Below are 14,796 nucleotides of genomic sequence, written 5' to 3' on the forward strand. Positions count from 1 at the left end.
ACTTAATTTTTTTAGTAAGTAGTAGTACATATAATATCCTTTCCCAATTGAAACAAAAATAAACAACATATATCAGCAAACGAACAATAGACATATATCTGTTTTTTTATTTAAAAATGTAACAAAACATTTACACTATATTAGTCATAACTGTAAAATGTGCATATAAATAAAATTTTTTCAACGTCGTATTGCTTTATACATGAGAGACTTGATCATCTGATAATATGTCGTTTTTACCTGCAACATCTTGATAATACGTATATACTACATCACGATATTTCCCAGCTGATGGTTGATTTCCAAGACTGAATAAATATACGGTATCAATACTATTGAATGCAAGATCATAAAATTGATATTATAATTGTAAGTACCTTACATTTGTTTAGGAAGGGTACTAAGTGACGTATTCGGTTCGATATCTTTTCTCGCGTTTGATCTTATTTTTGTCGGTTTCGTTGTAACAAGATTTATGCGAGATTCATGCTACGAAAATAATGTAATTACATACTTGGAAATTCTATAAAATGTCATGATAAATATAGATGTCATTGAAGAATCACTTACCAAATTTTCAACATTTATGGATTCTATATCGTCTTTACTTATTATATTTCCGGAATTAAATGTCATTTTCTGATTCTACTAAAGTAAAGAAAAAGATGAAAAACCTATAGAAAGAGAAAGACAAAGAAGTAAATAAGTGATATTACCTCATATGCGGAAATATTTTTATCATCACTGGAAACGCTTGATTCTGACACTTCTTGCAAAGCTTTTCTCTTACTTCTTGTTACAATCCTTGTAGGTCTGTTGTGTCCGACTAATTTTGTATCATTTTTAGTGGGTTTAACCAATTTCTCTGGGGAAATTGTAGGTACATTCTACGATAATAAATTTAGCACTTTCTTGTAAAGTTCAGCACATTATAACGATTACATTAATTAATTATAGTTGTTACCTGTGCCAATAAGTCTAAATGGCTTTTTTTGCTGCTATCACTTCTGTTTTTCCTCCTTTTTACGTCGTTATTTTTAGCAGAAGACTTATGAGGAGAAATTATTAGAGAGTTTTGAGAAGTACCAGGATTATATACTGGATTGTTGTCTTTTAGAACAACGCGTTCTCCTGAAAACGGTAAAGGCTCAAAAATAATCATGTCATGTATGTATCATTTTATAGATAAGAAAAAATAAATCTTTATTTCTTACCTCTCCAATAACTTAATGGAGGTATTATTCTTCTACCTTTTGAACTCATACCAACATTTATAATGTGTACCGGATCGGTAATATCAACTTAAACACAAACAATTTCTCTATTTAGAATTTGAAATAGATACATACTTCCAATATCATTTATTACTTACTGTTAGTTGCTATTATTATTTATCACGAGCTTACCATTTTCTAATGATTTCCATATTTCACAAAACTGTTCTATATTGGTAGGGCAACCATAACGACATTGGTTCACCAACTCTTTAGGTACAACTACATGAAATAGAATAATATCGTTAATATATAAAATATAATTACAAATATTTTAATGTTATTAAATATTATATTTCAAGTTCTAACCATGTTTCGTATCATTTAAGTCACCAATTAATTGATAAAATTCATGATGAATTGTTTCGACCAATTTTTGTGATACTCGACGAAATATTATATCCGTTTTAAACTTCCTATGTATGATGTGGCCAACTTCGCTATATAAATATAATGATATGTTTTATACAAAATTAATAATGCACGTTATACAATTTAATTACTTACTTTAATAATTTTCCCTCAAAAATTAAATGTAATCCTGATTTGGATAAAATTTTCGGTGTCCAAGCAGATAATAATTTCGGTTTACAATTACTCATAAATTTATTATGTCTAGAAAATTTTAAATTATCCTGTAATGACTTTTTCAAAATAATAGGATCGACATTACTCGATTGAATGTTACTGCATTCTTCAGAATATTGCGTACTATCAGATAATAAATTTGAGTTCGTTTTTGAAATAGCATTAGATTTCATAGGAGACTTTTTCTTTATCAAATTTCTATTTTTAACTTTTTCATTTGCATCTTTAATGGCCTTATTTTCGTCCTCAATTACATTTACCTTTGGATCTTGTAAGAAATGTAATTGTGTATTTCTAATTTCTATATCAATAGGAACTGAGCTAATTACAACAGGTTTCGTCATTTCAGTCATGGTATTTTTTGAATGTAATAATAATTCCTCATATTGTTGACAGGATGAATGATTTTGATATTGATCGTTCTTATGTCTGTTACCCTCTAAGTAAGAATTCGTTTGCGTCATTGTATTATTGCATTTTTTAGCCACAGTAAACTCAGGATCATTGTCTGTTGTATTTTTATTAGAATAGTGCAAATAGTTGATAGGTTTATTAATAACTGTTGAATTTTGTTGTACAGAATGTTTCTGGATTTCGTGTGTATCTTCGATTTTCGTAAAATCATTTGGTTTTCCCCATTGTTCGCTTTCCATGATATCAGATTTCACATATTTATCTACATTATTTTGAATATTTGAACTTATACATTCCTTTGCTTTTAAATGAGCCCTCTCGTCTTCTATAATACTGATACTAGAATCATTAAAATTTGTAACATTTACTTTTTCGGATCTTATTGTTTTTATATAGCTTCCATTATTGTTATCTGACATAATTGATGGTGCGTTTGAAATATGTTGTTTTTCTATAGCATCATGTTTTTGGTACATTGCTTTTTTTCGTATTCTACGTTTACAGGGCTTCAGTAATATGTCTTTCTGTCGTATTATTCGATTTATCGGTATCCTTGGAACCCCTACATAAATTTCATTTTCACTATCAGAAGTACTGATATTATTATTTTTACTCATTTCCGCAAAAGTTCTCTTTCTTTGTGATGAATTGTTATAATTTGCAACTTTACTATTTACAGAACGTTGCAGTGAAATTGATTCAGATTCTACCCAATTTTGAGACTTGTCATTTATCCCATTATATTGTTCTTCCACTATATGTTTATCTCCTTTTAATTTTGAATTTTCAATATTAGATCCATCATCTTTAACTGTCCCGTATGATACAACATAATTTAAGCAATCAAATATCTCAATAATTTTACTCACACATTCTTCATCACAATTTTTATCTGTTAAGTTGTTTACAATAACATTCAATTTATCCTTCAAACTGTTTACTGTAGTTTTAGTACAATTCAAATTTATATTTTCTTTATCATTACCATATTGATTTTTTAAAGATTGAATGCTGACTTCTCTGTAAGGTGAGTTCTTAATTGTGTCAGATAAACATGTTTGTGTGAATGAGTCACTTTTTTGACGGCTATGTGAATTGAGATTTTGTTTTTCCTTTGTTTGCAAAATATTATATGTACAATCAAGATTAACTGATGCTTCAGATGCATAGAATTCTTCAAAAGGCTTCAAATTTGATCTTTTATTCTTAGGGCTTTTTGAATTGACAAATGTGATATCTGTTATTTCACTTCTTAAATCATCATCACTGTCTGTAATGGGAGTAGGCCAACGAAAAGTTGCACTATATCCTTGCTGTACAAATGTTCTCCAAATTTCATAAACATTTTCCCAATCATCAGGAAATCCACTATAAAATTTACCTCGAACATAATCTGGTAATTCTAAATATAAAGAAATAATATACAATATATACAAAACATAAACATGTGCATACATACATAAATACTATAAGATATTTACCATACTCATCATCAACAATATTTCCTTGCAAGTGATACAAATGTTTAAAAACGGATACTATTTTAGTACTCGTTAATCTTCTTACAATAGGCTTACTCTGAGCAATCTTCCCACTAACATAATAAAATCGATAGTAAATAAATATTAGAAAGCAAATAAATTAAAACTCTCAGTATATATTGCATATCTTACCACTCAATTTTTCCTTTAATAACCAACTGATTTTGGTCATTTAATATAACTTTCCATTTTGTAAACATTCTAACATTCTTATTTTCAAAATTATCACAACTAATTTGTAAGGGAATAAAGCTGTCAATATAGCTTCCATCGTTACTAGAAAATCTGTGATTTCCTTTTTTTTTAGGTGATTCAATGTCAATATCAGAGGAATTACTTCTAATTTGTGGTAAAGATTTTACATTTGGAAATGTTTTGTTTGATTTTTTTTTGATACAAAAATAATCATTAAAGTTGGGTGGTGGCATCATAAGATGATCTTTTAAATAGTCATTTTCTTCTCGAAACTTCTTAACGCTAGATGTAGCAATCATTTTGTGATTACTATTAATGCCTTTCTTTTTCAACAGTATATTCCTCAAATTATTGCTTGAAGAAACAACTTCATTATCAATTTTGGAAACTTGTAAAGATGGAATATTAGTAGTAGAGTCCAATGGATCTGCGTTAATGCTTGAAATACTAGGGGATGTAAGTAATGGCCATGATACATCTTTAGTTCTGTTTTCCTGTCTAAGTGAAGCTAATTTTAAAGTTCGTTCTAATTTTTTGTATCTTTCTTCCATTTGAAAATCAGCAAAGTTTACCTATAGCAATACAAGCAAATTTTAAATTTATAAAAGATGTAATTATCATTACAATACTTAGAATATACGTACCTCAGTCATGTGTGTCATTTAAAAATTTCAATTAGTTATTCACATATACATATGTATATATTTAAAGTTTATTGTTTTTAGTTAATTCTTCTTCTGTTCTTTAAAATTTTGTCATCTTACACTTTCATACCAATCTGGCATACACAAACACAATGTAGTTACAATATAGTTCCTATATATTTATTAAGTATTTAGCATAAGGATTTCAATTGATGTTTATCTCAGATGTCTTAACATTGTAATCAACTAATAAATATCGAGAGATACAAATTAAAATGATACACCTACTGTTTAAATTCTAAGATATCAAATCTATCTAATTCTTTATTTTATTTTATTTTATTATTATTATGTTTCCTTTTTTTTTTTTTTTGTTATATCTAAACCAACCAACATTCGCGCGTAATTTCAAGATTTTCTACCAATTCAAATATAATGCATAACTCACAACGAACAACACAACCGTTTTCATTTCTCAGTGGTTCTCAAATACATATAATATAATACATATAATATAATACAGCTATATAACCATGGTACGACCAGAGATGAATTCTTCCAGAGACGACCATTTCTGCTACGACCAACATTTAATTCATTTGCATCTTTATACATTATATAGTATGAAAAATAAAAAAATTTTTTAATATTTTGTATTATATTTGTTTCAATAGTCAGGATACTATTAACGAGAATAACTAAATACATTTTTTTTAAAATGTATCATTTCAATTGATACAGAAAGATTTAAAATTTAATAATAATTACGTTTATAGAAATAAATCTTTATATAGATGTGTTATTATACCTTTTATTAGATTTTATTTTAAATTATATAGTCTTGCATAATTAAACAGTAACTATCGTCCATACAATTTACATCTCGATTAGCTTGTTTAACTATCCAATATCAAGTCATAACCATAACAATTGCCATACCTGGTAGATTCTAATACGAAGAGCTATTGCGCGGCAATTATAAGTACCGTTGTCTTAAATAATAATTCTCTATTATGACAACAGCTAATAACTGATTAATTTTTACATCTTTAGTATATATATATATAGATATCTTTGTATCTTTTAAAATATTTCTTTTATATGTTTAATAATATTAATTATTCTTATTAAAATTTAATGAAAAATACAAAAAGAGGTTCCAAATGAAGGAGAGAATAAATAAAACGAAAACTGACATTTAATTATTTTTTTACAATCTTACTAAATAAATAAACATTACAGGACAGTTTTCTTGTTTACATCACTTGCATTTTATTAAACGTATTGTATATTAAATGTTATGTCAAATTATTTAAAAAATATAACAAAAAATAATCACTGAATCATTCAATTACATATTAAGTCTTAATTTTATATAAATAATATTATAAAAGAAAATTATATGTATACATAATACTGAAATATCATACGTGTACATTAAGTGTAAGGTTTTATCATTCAAAGCTTGAGAACATAGCATTGCACAAATATCGATTGTATCATTTTTATTGTTATTTGTATTATTACTATTACTATTATTGTAATTATTATTATTATTCATTTTCATATTCTTTCTAATCATCATTGTGATCATATTTTCTGTCGGAGAGAAATATACTGTCACTTCCCTGATTAAAAATGGTACAGTCATATATTTTTCTATTTATTTTGTAACAGCAGAAATAATCATACAAGCTAATACTTTTGTATCCATTAAGCACGAATATTTTGTTTTTATATTAGTAATCTATAATGAGTAAAATTTGACTAGATTTTTACATTAAAGATTGCGTAATTTTAATTTGATATTACGACTATCCTACTCCAAGCTGTATGCATATAACTAATACTATCTTATTAAAGCAGATATAAGAAAACGTAGATTGTTCTTTTATTAACAAATATACCGTTGTTGGAGTCTTTCGTAATTGTTGGTATATAGGTAGAGAATAGGAAGTCTGCTACATAACTAGTATATTAACAGACTACTTTTGTTTTATGATTTACCACCCGCAGAATTATCAGCTTCGCTAGATCCTTCTGCTGAATCTGGAAATTCTTTTTGATGACTTTTAGAACTCCTATCTTTGTAATCTCGTCGATGATGATGATGGTGATGATGGTGATTATGTTCACTATCTCTACGATCTTTTTGTGAAATGTTTCCTCTATATTTTCGATTGCTTTCATCGCGATAATAATTACGATGACCACGAGATCGATAACATAGAGATTCAAACATCATCGTATCTAATTTTATATTGCCATTTTGGAGTTGTGGTAACATAGTCGAATCCATTTCCGTCTGATGGTCCGATTTATTGTGTCGATTTCTTCCGTTCCTGCAATGTGGTATTATAAATAAACTGTAAAATATATATATGCTGTAATAGTAATAAACATTTTAAGTCCTCATTACCTAAATGACTTGTGATGCCAGTAGCTCTGTAATGGTGGAAATATATGAGGAGTTTGTTCTTGTATAGTGCTCGTAGGTGACCCGCGACTATGATGACTATTATTACTGTCACGCGATCGAGCTCCTTTATTACCATTCATATTTGGAGATGTTGCTTTCAATGTTGCGATCTGTTCTCTCTGTTCCTCATTTTGCTTGCGTAATCGTTTTATCGCCGCTTCTGTGCCTTCAAAGCATGCAATTAAATGTGCTCGAGGGGAATGAAGTCCTACTTGGATTCCTACATCTATCATTGACTTCTTATTTATCTTTTGTTCTTCTATTGAACTCAATTTTCTGCAATGAACAAAGTTATTTTTATAATTTATAATTATGTACTTCCAATAATTATTGCAACTACTAACTTTTTCTGCTCTTCAATAATTTCAGAAAAATACTGATTTTCTGTTCTAAGTACTTGTAAAGATATTTTGGTATCTTGTAAATCTTTCTCCAAAAGTTCCACTTGTAATGGTGTAACATTCACACATACTGGGCTACCCTGTAAAAGAGAATTTCTAATTAAAGTTCCTGGTATCACACATGAGCGTATACGCACATACATCTATATGAAACACATTAAGACTGTAAAGCATACCTTTGGTTTCACAAACCCACTTCCATTATCTTCAGGAGAAGAAGGACTACTAGGTACATAAGTAGATCCTTTTGAGAATACTAATTGAAACTGTAAATCTACACATAATTACGAAGTATTAGAGATTTATTTATTTATGGAGAAACAAACATATTGATAAAGAATGTTGTGATTTACTGCTTACCTCTATTTTTTTGACGTAATGATTCTACTTCTTGGTGTAAAGCTACCAAAGTTGCTTGATGTTGTTCTTGTAAAAATTTCATATTTTGTTCCAGTTGAGCTATTCTATCAATATTTATAGTTTGATGTCTTATACTTTGATTCAACCCTTCATTCCTATCTGTTAATGTTACTATATCTCTCTCTGATGATGATTTCTTTCCCTAAAAGTAATATGTGTATTATTTAGATGAATATTTATATTTTAAATAAAATATAACTGATACTTACTTGAGGAAATGGTACAGTTGATAATTTAACTAATACTGTAGATGCCATTTTGAAAAAATTTATGTTCACTTGAGATGTAAAGACATAAATATTTGCAAATTCAATGACATATAAAATTTTTTGCACACACACACAAACAGAAATCACAGAGATATAAATTACTTTTTTATTTAGAAAAAGCTTTCCTTAGATGTATATCATGTTTTGGAAATCTGAAAAAATATTACACTATAATTTGAAACAATTCAAATAAAACATCATCTGATATAAAAAATAGAAGAAACATTGAAATACGAAATATTCATATAATGAAATACACCGTTTAAAATGTTTAAATGATTATTAATTTGAAAATTTAATATGTTTTAAAATGCAAATACAGCAATATCGTTTTGTTTCTTAACAGAAAAGTAACATGTCGTTTTTCGTTACCATTAAGATCATTTCATAATATTAAATTGTTATTCGGCATATTTTAACATCATTGTAAAAATATTAGTATTACAAAATGATATGTGACAAGCACAAAAAATAAAAAGAAATAAAAATAAATTAAATCTGCGGAAAGAATGAAGGAATTGTCTTCTTATACATTACCAAATCAGATTTAAATTTCCAGACGTTTTGCGTAATAAAAGGCGAAAAATCGACAACATGCAAGTAATCGGGAGCCTGGTGGATTGTGATTCTGCGCCTGAATTTCCTGACGTCACGTCGAACTAACTAAGGATTGGTTAACGGTTTAGCAACAATTTTGCGGTCACTTACAATAAACTGTTAAGAGAAATTTAGTCGTTTCTAAGAAATAGTTGATTAAATATATTTAGACAAGGAGATTTGAAATTCTTGGGAGCACGTATAGAAATGTATTAATGATATCATAACAGAAGAATAATAAAGGTTGATCGTAATGCTGATTACTTGAATAATTTGAAAAGCAAGCGCGCAAAGGTATAGATCGTCAGGTAGACTATTCAGATACGCAGGACAAAACTCGTTTACAACCACGACACTTGTATTTTCTATATCCTTGCGCGCATGAGTATTGATCCAATGATACTTAACAAATGGTAGCACGCCTTAACCGCACCCAAACTTTTATCAATACTATTTTGACTTATTTATTTATATTTGTATTCTGTAAATCTTCATGGATTAAAAATTTGTCCAACTAAAAGAAAATTGTTTAATTTTTAATGCATAATCGTATTAAGAATCATTTGTCAAAATATTTCTATTGTAAAGTTTCCTGTAGTTTTCTGCACTTAGTTGATTGTAATTTCTAACAAAGCAAAAGAATTTTTGTATTGATATAATATTTTCTGATGTATTAAAGAAATTGACATTGAGATATTACAATCTAAATTGTGTTTCATTTCAAATATAAGTAAAAATTATTTATATCAACTAAAATAGACATGTATTTATGAACATGTGTTTTTAATTTTTAAACATCTATGCATACATATGTATATATGTACATACATACATATAATATATAACATTCAATAGAGGCTTAATTTCGATGTAAAAGAATACTCTGAAGTATTTTTGGTATGTTGTCAAAAGATCGAGGTTAAGATGCTAATTTAACTCCTGTTCAAAAACCGAATAGAAGACAATTTTTTAACTTTCTTCTATATTACTATTCGAAACAAATAGGATTACACCCATTTTTCTCGAGTTCACACATCCTTTGAGATATTTTTTGCCATACTGTTGCGTAAACAAAAAGATTTGATTGTCGCCTCTGCAAAATTTTAATTCATCCTAGAAAAAATGTCTTTTATGGTAGAAAATAGACCAACCAATGAAATAAGTAACAAAGATAGAGAACATTTTCTTTCTTTAGAAGTAACTGAAGATTATAGCTTTAAGGTATTTGTATATGTAAACAAATGTACATGTATATATATACATATATACAAACATGCAAGCATATTTAAATACATATAATAATTAAAATGGCAAAAACCATTAATATAAAATAATATCTTTTATTATAGTATATACCTGAAAGTCATTTTAAACACATAGTAAGAAATGTACAGAGACATAGGCGCAAAGAGGATGAGGAACGTATATGGGCTTCATTCGTTAAAGAACAGGAGTTAAATAGTTTGAGGTTTGACAAAAAAGATGTCGACTATTCTATACAAAATATGAAAGACCTGTTGCAAGAAAATATGCAAACTGTAGATAGAGAACTTAAAAGACTTGAAAAAGATGCCCTTCCTGAACGAAGTAAAGGAATTCGAAATCCTAAATCTAATATTAAAAAAGAAGAGATTTATACAAAAGTAAGTGTTTTGAAGCTTTTATTTTGATCTATATGATGTGTACTATAATGTGTTAATTCACTATATTGTTCTAACTTATATCAAATTTTCATTAATTCATCTATGTTAGGTAAACAGCACCAAGAACAATTATTCAAAGGAGAAAATGATAACAAAGAATAGGGGTACATGTAAAACTAATGTTTCAGTTCCAACTTCTCGAGGCAGTAATATTTATATATATAGTGAATCTGAAGGACAGAAAACAGTTTTTAAATCTAAGGCTAAAAAGTCTTTGTCAGATTCTTCTATCACAGAGAAAAAATGTTATACAAACCAACTTCTTCGTGCAACCAACCATTTTGAGAATAATTCTGATACAGATTCAAGTAATAACAAAGATGATATTGTTTATATACAACCAGATCCATTTACCATACAGAAACTATTATCGATGCAAAAGAAAATTGCTGAACTACTAGATGAAATATCATTTAGATTATGCAGAATTCCTTTACCAGATGGTGATAGTGATTTGAAAAGAAGACAACAGCAAACACTAGAATTTTCTATAAGATTTTCAAGAAATTATCTGTACAATCTTAACAGACTTGTTACAAGCATTCAAAGACATATCAGAGCTATGTCTCCCAGACTAGGATTAAAACAATATAAGAATATTGTATTTCATCAAGATATGATAAAACAAAAGCTGGTTGCTGCTCATCAATTATTAATACAAGCTCTAACTGCTTATTATAAACATATTCCAAACTCTATTCTTGAAGGTCATTCTACAAAGCTTCAAGATGTGTTACAGGTTGTCTACAATCTGATAAATATTTGTGATAAAGTTGAGATTTCTACTTACTATTTCTGTTCAGGAGATACTACAATTATACCGTTGGTAATGCTTGAATAGAAAATTTTATTATTGATATTTATAAATTATAAAATCTATTAAAAATGTATTCTTCTGCAGGGGAAGAATCTTCAAAATAAATGTGATGCTATTTTATCTAAATTAAAGTTAAATTTAGAAAGTAGATATGGATGCACAAGTCATAAGAATGTACAATCTGTAATCACTACTGCACCAATATTTTTACCTAACAAAGGACGTTACAATCGCAAGAATCTATCTAATCGGTTAAGTATGTACAGCATGGATGTTAAAATGTCTAAGGGTAATCTAAAGAGAAGAAACGATATAAGAAGAAAAAGTATACGAAAATTATTTCAGGTTTTATATTACTTGATACATATTATTCTAGATATGTTATAACTTTAAGTATATATTTTGCAGGCTATACTTATCAGAAAGAAAATGAGAATAATACTAAGGAAATCGGAAATTTGTACACTCAGGATTATACGTTACCGGAACTACTATATCCTAGCCCTATAACGCGTACGACATCTTCGAGGGACGTTGTCCAGATTGATTCCATGAAAAATATAAATAATTCTAAAGAAGATGACATTCGAACTGTGATGGATGGATTAACTATAGATTCTGAAAATGTAAGTTATATTAAAAATAAAATATCTTAAGGAGGATTTAACAAAATATTGGGTTTTATAAAATAGGACAGTAATATAGAAATTCGAACTAAACGTAAACCTGAAACAAATAGTGGACAACAATCGGTCGCAATACGTAAAAAGACATCTACAGAAATGCGGGAGGCGAAAAATATGAAAAGCAAAGGAGTAAATATTGAAGCAAACAATTTTACTAACGAGGAGGATGATTTAATTAAAAAAGTAACTACAATTCCCAAGGAGCATTTGGTTGCACTAGCTCCTGTAATAAACGACTTAGTGGCTCTTGTATCAAAAAAGGTAACACTCATTGCAGTTTATTTTGTATTATATATACATATATATATACATATATGTATATATATAATGAAAATTAATATATTATTTAATATTTACTATTGTGAATTATATTATAGAAAAATGAATTGGAGATGCAACCTGTTTCGGAAACGTCTATGGAAACATTAAGAGAATTTTTACAAAAATATCAGTCACCTAAAGATTGTGATACTAAAGCCTTTTTAACAAAAACCAGTTATGAACAATCACATTGTAATCTTAATGGGTAAATAGAATACAGTAATAAAAATACATCTTCATTAAGCACAATAAAATTGAATATTTTATGAATTGCGACAGCTTATCTGATATTAAAAGACACAATGAAAATGTACAATTAATTTGTATATCTTCTATGGGCAAAGTTCCTAAAATGACACATTGTGATGCTTCGTGTCAAGTAGATTATGAAACAGCACTAAAAGTATGTGACATAATATTCTAATCTAATTAGAATAGATAGATCTAATTAGAATTATTCTAATCTAATTAGAATAGATAGAAATTATATATGTTTTTTTAACAAAATCTTTAGATTATTCATAATGGAAAAGTTACTAATTCAAATATCAAAAATGGAGTGCAGCTTGCTATTTCAGAAGAAACTGAATTACTATTTCTAACATACAGATGTGAATATAAAAAATTGTGTCAATCAAGGCCAATGTATTCTAGCAATACACAAAATAAACCATGGGATATCGTGGCATGGTGAGTATACTATCCTATATATTTCTTACAAATTTTAAATGATAAAAATATTTTTAAACAGGATATCTGATAAATTGATAGAGGAATTAATAATTGAAATAACAGAAGAGTTACAAATGAATGATGTAATTAAAAAACTGTTTGAAATGGAATTTCAAGAATTATAACAGCGCAACGTTCGTTTATATGGGATTAATATAGGAAATCATATTTACAAACCAAATAATTTTTCAAATGTTTTTTATTCAAAAGTACAACTTTTTAAATAAATTATTACTTTGTATACTAACGTGTAATTTATTTATTTTTTTATGTTAATTCTATTTGTAAAAATAAAATTGGTATCAAAACATTTTAATAAAATTATTAATAAATTAGTAATAGTAATAACATTAATGATAAAGTTAAATGTAATCAAAAGAATTAATCATATATTTTCTTTTTGTAACTGAAAAATTGCAACTGTGATTATTTGGGCGTGTTTATACATATATATGTTAAAATATTAGAAAAAACATTATCGGATGATTTACCCCTTAGTAGTAATACGCAACGCTAACATTGGGAGGTTAGGACGATTCGTAGTTCTAATGATCAGTAATCTAATAATTTAATAGTTTAACGAACCTCAGAAAAATTGTAATTTCAAAATAAAAGTATAAAATGAGACAAACAATTTTAAAATTATATAAAGATTTATTGCGCTATGGTGACAATTTGAAGTATACAGACAAAGAATATTTCCGATACAGAATTCGTAAAAATTTTAAACAAAATAAGCATTTAATTGATCAAATAGAGATTGACTTTCAATTGCAAGTAAGTAATCATAAAATATAATTTTTGTTATAAACTTCCAGTTGCAAATGCGTTTAAATAAAGTAAAACAATATACATTACTTAACGTAAAGGTTATTTTTTTCAGAAAGGACAAAAACTTCTACAAAATCAGCGAGTATTGTAAATCTATAGTTCTCTATAGTGAAATTAGACAAACATAATCATATATTGTTTACAGCAATGCTGAAGCTATTAAATAGAGCACATAATAATCACTCTTATGATACTCATATATCGTCATTGATTGTTAAAAAAATGTACGGATCTTTATGTTGTGAAGTCAAGAACATTTGGGGTAATCTATTAACTAGCCAGAAACAAATTCGATATAAATCATACAATCGCTTCTTGGATTATTCAAAAGTACCCAGTCTAGAAGAAAATGATTTACAAGAACAACATGTTAGAGGATCTGGACCTGGCGGCCAGGCAACCAACAAGACGAATAATGCAGTAATTTTAAAACACAAACCTACAGGATTAGTTATAAAATGTCATCAAACTAGAAGTTTAGAACAAAATAGAAAAATTGCTAGAGAGATACTGTTAACAAAATTAGACAATTTAGTGAATGGTCAGGATTCTCTGGAAAGCCAAAAGGAGCAATTAATGAAAAAAGATTCCATTAAAAAGAAACAAAAGAAGAAAAAACTCACAGATTTGAAGGATGCGTTTATAGAACGCGAGAACTTAAAATAATCGAAAATATATTATTTAAACAATTTTTTGCTCTAGATATTATATAATATCTTGTCTAATAAAATTTAAGTCAAACACAATACTATTTTTGTATATTACACAATAACGAAGTATAATATAAAACAAGATAGGTTAGGAGCATGTAGAATCTCGTTGTCATTTTTAATGGAAAATTCATATCTTTAATAGTCATCTCTTTTTTGAAATCGCAAAAGGCT

At 27.5% G+C, this 14,796-nt stretch overlaps 5 protein-coding genes across 14 annotated transcripts; 3 read left to right on the forward strand and 2 right to left on the reverse strand.

The window, feature by feature from the left end:
- Window positions 1-70: 70 nt before the first annotated feature.
- Window positions 71-5,754, reverse strand: LOC100651574. Of its 5 annotated transcripts, none has more exons than XM_012313234.3 (13): window positions 5,465-5,754; window positions 4,657-4,790; window positions 3,950-4,584; window positions 3,758-3,870; window positions 1,782-3,678; window positions 1,584-1,714; window positions 1,407-1,496; window positions 1,215-1,301; window positions 965-1,131; window positions 717-887; window positions 571-645; window positions 383-489; window positions 71-308 (listed from the first exon to the last, which is right to left on the reverse strand). In XM_012313234.3, the coding sequence occupies exons 2-13, from the start codon at window positions 4,672-4,674 to the stop codon at window positions 197-199; spliced, it is 3,603 nt and encodes a 1,200-aa protein (XP_012168624.1). In that variant the 5' UTR covers window positions 4,675-4,790; window positions 5,465-5,754; the 3' UTR covers window positions 71-196. The 5 variants fall into 5 exon arrangements, 4 of the variants coding, with proteins under 4 accessions (XP_012168624.1, XP_048266091.1, XP_048266090.1 ...); XM_048410134.1 differs by lacking the exon at window positions 5,465-5,754 and adding an exon at window positions 5,105-5,335; XM_048410133.1 differs by lacking the exon at window positions 5,465-5,754 and adding an exon at window positions 4,945-5,098 and having other exon boundaries at window positions 4,657-4,828.
- Window positions 5,755-6,306: 552 nt separating this feature from the next.
- On the reverse strand, window positions 6,307-8,898 carry LOC100642854. The gene is made up of 7 exons (XM_003398611.4): window positions 8,763-8,898; window positions 8,166-8,377; window positions 7,897-8,098; window positions 7,713-7,810; window positions 7,480-7,616; window positions 7,076-7,411; window positions 6,307-6,998 (listed from the first exon to the last, which is right to left on the reverse strand). Exons 2-7 carry the CDS (start codon window positions 8,211-8,213, stop codon window positions 6,653-6,655), a joined length of 1,167 nt encoding a protein of 388 aa, XP_003398659.1. The 5' UTR covers window positions 8,214-8,377; window positions 8,763-8,898; the 3' UTR covers window positions 6,307-6,652.
- Window positions 8,899-9,151: 253 nt separating this feature from the next.
- LOC100642527 lies at window positions 9,152-13,328 on the forward strand. 6 transcript variants are annotated; one of them, XM_012313228.3, is made up of 10 exons: window positions 9,152-9,235; window positions 10,172-10,465; window positions 10,575-11,351; window positions 11,427-11,667; window positions 11,751-11,968; window positions 12,035-12,289; window positions 12,406-12,554; window positions 12,629-12,752; window positions 12,864-13,039; window positions 13,101-13,328. In XM_012313228.3, the coding sequence occupies exons 1-10, from the start codon at window positions 9,233-9,235 to the stop codon at window positions 13,204-13,206; spliced, it is 2,343 nt and encodes a 780-aa protein (XP_012168618.1). In that variant the 5' UTR covers window positions 9,152-9,232; the 3' UTR covers window positions 13,207-13,328. The 6 variants fall into 6 exon arrangements, with proteins under 6 accessions (XP_012168618.1, XP_012168620.1, XP_012168621.1 ...); XM_012313230.3 differs by lacking the exon at window positions 9,152-9,235 and adding an exon at window positions 9,242-9,585; XM_012313231.3 differs by lacking the exon at window positions 9,152-9,235 and adding an exon at window positions 9,242-9,552.
- Window positions 13,329-13,494: 166 nt separating this feature from the next.
- On the forward strand, window positions 13,495-14,658 carry LOC100643248 (MIEF1 upstream open reading frame protein). The gene is made up of 2 exons (XM_012313226.3): window positions 13,495-13,858; window positions 13,965-14,658. The coding sequence occupies exons 1-2, from the start codon at window positions 13,703-13,705 to the stop codon at window positions 14,001-14,003; spliced, it is 195 nt and encodes a 64-aa protein (XP_012168616.1). The 5' UTR covers window positions 13,495-13,702; the 3' UTR covers window positions 14,004-14,658.
- Window positions 14,060-14,658, forward strand: LOC110119169 (mitochondrial translation release factor in rescue). Its single transcript, XM_048410135.1, has one exon. The coding sequence runs from the start codon at window positions 14,060-14,062 to the stop codon at window positions 14,576-14,578; it is 519 nt and encodes a 172-aa protein (XP_048266092.1). The 3' UTR covers window positions 14,579-14,658.
- Window positions 14,659-14,796: the final 138 nt, after the last annotated feature.

This window comes from Bombus terrestris, chromosome 11 (assembly GCF_910591885.1).
Source record: "Bombus terrestris chromosome 11, iyBomTerr1.2, whole genome shotgun sequence".
Lineage (NCBI taxonomy): Eukaryota > Metazoa > Arthropoda > Insecta > Hymenoptera > Apidae > Bombus > Bombus terrestris.